General features: G+C 34.5%; 1 protein-coding gene across 1 annotated transcript in view; it reads right to left on the bottom strand.

The window, feature by feature from the left end:
- LOC114264731 (uncharacterized) overlaps positions 1–3,479 on the bottom strand; it is a 9,688-nt gene extending 6,209 nt beyond the window's left edge. The window contains exons 1-3 of the mRNA XM_028205432.2: positions 3,186–3,479; positions 1,621–1,719; positions 1,071–1,501 (exon numbers count right to left, since the gene is read on the bottom strand). Of these exons, the coding sequence (XP_028061233.2) occupies positions 1,071–1,501; positions 1,621–1,719; positions 3,186–3,296 (641 nt within the window). The 5' untranslated portion in view covers positions 3,297–3,479. The remainder of the gene's footprint in view (positions 1–1,070; positions 1,502–1,620; positions 1,720–3,185) is intronic.
- Positions 3,480–5,670: the final 2,191 nt, after the last annotated feature.

Below are 5,670 nucleotides of genomic sequence, written 5' to 3'. Positions count from 1 at the left end.
AGAATAAACTAGTCTCACTCACACACAAAGACCCATGCATAAAAAAACACTCTAGGACCCCTTATTGTACACTAAGGCTGTAGTACATCACACACCCAAGGAACACTCCACTCACACAAGGGCCTATGCCTTGATACCCTACATGATCTGCGCCATATTTATAGTTGTAGTAAGTCAGTGGATATCAATGCAAAATGAATCTTGAATATCCATTAGATGCAGGTTTGGGAACACAAGCACAGACACATGACACTATATGGACATGACACAGACATACCAACACGACATGCCAACACTAGATGGACATGACACAACCACTGTTAGTCATAACTACTGAGAAAAAATTTGGTCTACTACTACATTCATTTATGTATAACAATTTATTCTGGGATCATATCTGGAGAGAGGAATGGAGAGAGAAATCTATAAGATGTATATAGAGAGAAAAAGGGAGAGTTCAATGTTGACTCTTAACAAATACATCTCATTAATGCATTAGAAAAATAGTTCCAACTGTTTATATAAATAGGATACAATAATTCCATTGCTAAGAAGAGACTGTGGAAGAAAATATAGCGCAATACTTGATCCACAGAACTCTTAATTAAATACTAGTTTTAGTGATTTTTTTCACTAGGCCAGAGTTTTGAAGTAATTATTATAATGAACAAAGTGTTGTAGTCTAACTATAATAAAATGTTGTAATAATTAATTAAAACTTGTCATGTGTTGGTAACTTTCAACTTCATAACCAAATGTCTTGCAAGCCACAAGTACATATTACAGTTCCATTGCCTTTTCAAGAATTACGTGACATCAGTAAATGACACCTTATAGCTATTTCATGACTAGAATTTACAGCCAACTTTGTTTGAAACAGTGTTGAGGTCAACTACAATACAAAAGCCAATGCTAACACGTGCAACTATGAATGCTTCTTTATCAAAGACCAACAGAATTACAACTGCAGTGGGCAAGTTGTACAAATAAATAATATATAATACAAATGAGCAGCATAAACAACCTTTCAATGTTTATGAGAAGCAATTAATACAGCAAGAGTATCTTACCCATTCACTTTCTTCAATGCTTGATCTTTATCCTTGTCTCGACTTTTATGATGATCATCACTTCTCTGCATCTCCCTATCTCTATCTCGACTCCCATCTAATTCACGGTCTCTTTCCCATTCCCTGTCCCGCTTCTTATCATGTTCTTGCTTATTTTCCGCATCTCTGTCTTGACCTCGATCTCTATCTCTATCAATGAAACGATCCCTTGCTCGATCGTGATCATGTCCACGGTCATATCCTCTTTCCCTATCTTGATCACAGTCTCGAGACTGATCTCTATTTCTATCATGATCATAATCCCTATCTCGATCTCTGCTCCTATCCCGGTCCCCCTTGTCAGAATTACGGCGAAAACTTTCACGACTAACATTTGACCTGCCACCTCTGGTCTTCACTTCATTTACTCTCACAACTCGCCCATCAATAGTCTAATTCAAAAGCATTATGTCAAAGGTCTACAAAATTCAAAGAAAAGTTCCTATTTATATATACTACCATGTACCAGTTTTATGTCAATCATATTTCAGAGGGAGATTGAGAGGCATACCCTGCCATTCATGTCATTGATGGCATCAACTGCAGATCGAGGATTTGTGAAAGTAACAAAGCCATAGCATTTTCCACCTACCCCACGGTCATTGATTACCTGCAGACATTAAGAGACCTTACTATACTTCATCTCTATATTCTTCTTCTTCTTTATAGAAGGAATAGTGCCTTTATCTCTCACATGCAAATAATATGACTAAGCCACTACTAGCTAACAAAACTGCGAATGAGTTTCCACAACAACATCAACAACAGTGTCGTAGGATCGTTACCATTCAGTAATGTGGCCACTATCTACCTAGCAACAGCATAAACTTCTTAGCCCACCATCAATAAGAGGAATGCCCAAAAGAACCAAAAGAATATTTCCTCTATAAGGTCATCAACAAATTTAGAGGCTAAAGTATCTTTAATAAAACATAAGGGTAAATTATACTAAACTCCCCTGAGATTTGGGGGAAAAAATACAATAAACCTTACAAGTTTGACATAATTACACTAACTTTCCCTTTAGTAAAGATAACGCAAACGTACCTAATACATAAGGTGCATGTAAGAACACGTGCACAATCAAATGTTAAAAATACATTTCAATGTAAAAGTGATGTTACTTGTCATCAATATCATGATTTAAGTGAGCAAAGTGTTATGAAAATTTAAACCTTAATTGTGCCAAATTGTGGACCTTGCTTTACTTTTCTTAAACCAGAAGGGAGATTAGTGTGATTTACCTAGAAGATAAATAGTGTAATACGAGGAGCTTCTATTTGCACACAATACATTATCTTCGTTCACACCATTTGTCAAAACAATTTAATTGCAATTCTATCCCTTAAGTAAATTAGCGCCATTAAGAATAAGCACACACCTCTCCAAACCACCACCACCACCACCAACCACCACCTTTTGCTGCTACAAAGCCGTAGCTGCTGGAGCGGCCACTGCCTCACCATGACCCAACCCCCTCCCCCACCATCGCAACAGCCTTCCCCCACTCCTACCGCCCCATCACTACCTTGAAACCCTAGAGTTATGCCTCACCATAACTCTAAATTTTTAGCGTTAGGGTTTAGAGTTGAGGTATTATGGGGATTAGACTGGTGTGAACTGGAAAAAAAAATTGAAAAAAAAATCAGGTGTGAACTGAGTAATAGTTTGCAGTGAAAAAATGTAAAGTGCAAAGATAGAAGCTCCCTATAACAGAGTCTCAATTCCAAGGCAAACGAACAGGTTGGAGCAATTCAATAGTCTGATAGCAGCATAGAAACTAATTTGCACACATTAAAATTCAATAAAAATTTGAATCTTTAATTTTGAACATTACATTTAGCCCTACTATAATTCCGAAGTCAGAAAATTCAAAATTTTCAATTGCTTTCTTTTCCTAGGTTTTCTCAGCAACCAAACGGAATTAGTTAAGTAAATCGCAAATACAAAAAACGATTGTGCGTACTCGCTGAAATCCTACGGCAAAGTAAAACCCTAGCTAAAACAATGAAATATATACATATACATATACATACATATCTGTGGAGAGAGAGAGAGAGACAGAGAGACAGAGACCTTAACGGCGACGACGTGACCGTAGAGATCGAAGACTCTGCGAATGGAGTCTTCGGTGGCGTCGTAGGGAAGGCCACCGACGTACACCGAATTGTCGTCGTCGATCGTCATTTTCTCCAACTCCGAATTATTAGGCCGAAATTATGATTTATATAGTTCTCAAAAATCGACGCCGAACATACTGTGGCAGAAGTTGGAAGACAGCACCGTTTCAAAGGGAAGAGCAGCGAGCGAGGTAATTTTATCACAGCGTAGCGGCATAATTAATTAAAGGATTTTTTATTCATAAATCTTATTTAGTGGTGTTGTAACCAATAAGTTTATGAATAATGCTTGGGACCCCTTTTGGGGGTCACCCCTCATCCCTTTTGTCACGTGGCGGATGGTGATTGGAGGAGTAGGAAAAAAAAAAAAAAAAAAAAGAAAATGTAACTAATGAGAGAGAGAGGGGGTCAAGGGGGTGGGAGGAAAAGGGGGAATGAATCATTGTTGTAAGTTTATTAAGAAAAATTATAACGTAATTTTAGCTTCAAGTATTTATATTTTTATTTTATGAGGTCTTTTTTATTTATTTATATTGTTTGTTGAATTATTACAATACTCTTTCTTTTTATTCAAATTATTATATCCATTATATCTATTGTTGATATGTATTATATAGAAAAAAATATATACATTTCTTTTTTATTGATACCTCTATTTTGACAGTTATTACTATTCACACTTTTTTTTTTTTTTTTGTGATCATTTTCATTTACATTTGTGGTATTGTTTCATTATGCTAGGGTTTCGAAACTCTCTATTTGATAAGGTTTAAAAACTCTAATTTACACATAGTGGGTGTTTGGGAAGTGAATTTTTTGTAGGTTTTTTTAGTTATAGGATATTATTGGAGAAATTTTTTTTGTGTTTGGAAAAATAGTTGGGTTTTTTTATGGTTGGATGTGATGTTTGTGAGAGAAAAAGTGAAATGATTATGAGGTTTGATGTGATATTTTGTTTGGATTTATTTTTTTGGTTGTGTAACCAATTTGTCTTTTAGTGAAAAAAAATCAAAAAAAATCCTTTCCAAACACCCCTATAGTGATGAAATAATATTATATTCCTCAATTGTTACAGTGAAACTTTGTGTTCCTCCACTATCACTTTGTATTTGAAATTCTGTGTTCGTTCATTGTTACTCTGTGTTCGAAACTCTATGTGTTTTCCATTGTTGTAAGTCGAAACCTTGTTTATGTCCAGTCAATTTTGTTACAAACATATTCTTCAATGGTGGGTTTGGTTTTATTTGGATTGGTAGAATGGTGAAATTGCATATATTATTAATGATAGTGATAAAGATAAAGATGGTGATGAAGATGAGGATGTAGTTGATTTTATTTATTTATTTTTAGAGTGATTTAGTTTTTTTAGATTTCTAATTCTATTATTGCCACTGTTTATATTTTTTGTCAATCAAGGTGAATGTTCACATTTCACATTATTTGAAAGTTTGAGAAATAAGTGTTGAAATATAGTTATGGTATAATTATATATTTTGCAAGATGTAAATGCTCACATATTATTGGTTATTTGTCACTATACTTATTATTTGAACAATCATTTTTTGTTACCGTTAAACTACTGAAATAATCATTTTTTTTTTCAATTTTGTTTCATGTTGCAATGTGAATATTCATATTGGTATGAATTTAGTTTTGGAGAATTTTTTTTAAGGTCCCTAATAATAGTAGTTTAGAAGATAAAGGACACCAAAAAAAAGGGGTGATGCATCAGGTCCCTCAACTATATTGCGCACATTTTTAATTATTTCATGGACCAAAATACCCTTCACAATCAACACAGAAATTAAACTGGATTCCGATGACTGAGTTCCATTCCAAACATCTAACCATCTTCACGAGCAAGGGAATAGCAGAATTAGGGTTTCAATATCATCTTCATTATCGACATTAGAGTTTCATTATCTTCTACAAAAATCTTTCCCATTCTTTTCTCACAAATTTCTCTAATCCCGTTTTCACTGTTCATCGTCATCTTAGTTCATTTTCGTCACATTGCATCTTCATCATAGAGCATATCAGTTCGTAATTAGTGTTTCATCCTAACTCGTAAGTTTTTCTACAATCTAACGAGTTTTTCTCTAGAAACACAGTTAATTGCATTTTATATTAATGTTCCATTAATTAGTGTTTCAATTTCGTAATAAAAAGCTACATAATATAGACACCTCATTTTTTACCGCCCTTAAGAGTTGAGCGCCTCAGGTTGATCACTCAGTGATGAAAGTTAAGCTTTGCAATCGTTCGATTTCTTCAGCAAGAAGAGCTTCTAAATCCCAACCTTGCACCCCATTTTGGACCAAAACCATTTTAGACCAAAACTATTTTAGACCTTAAAACCCTCTCTTTCAAAATATTTTTAAAAATGTTTTCACGATATTTCGAGGCTCGCATTTCGTTAAAAATTACGCTTTTCGGTAAAC

This window comes from Camellia sinensis, chromosome 5 (genome assembly GCF_055761805.1).
Source record: "Camellia sinensis isolate YWXY chromosome 5, ASM5576180v1, whole genome shotgun sequence".
In the NCBI taxonomy this organism is placed as follows: Eukaryota; Viridiplantae; Streptophyta; class Magnoliopsida; order Ericales; family Theaceae; genus Camellia; species Camellia sinensis.
This window is presented reverse-complemented; position numbering and strand designations above follow the sequence as displayed.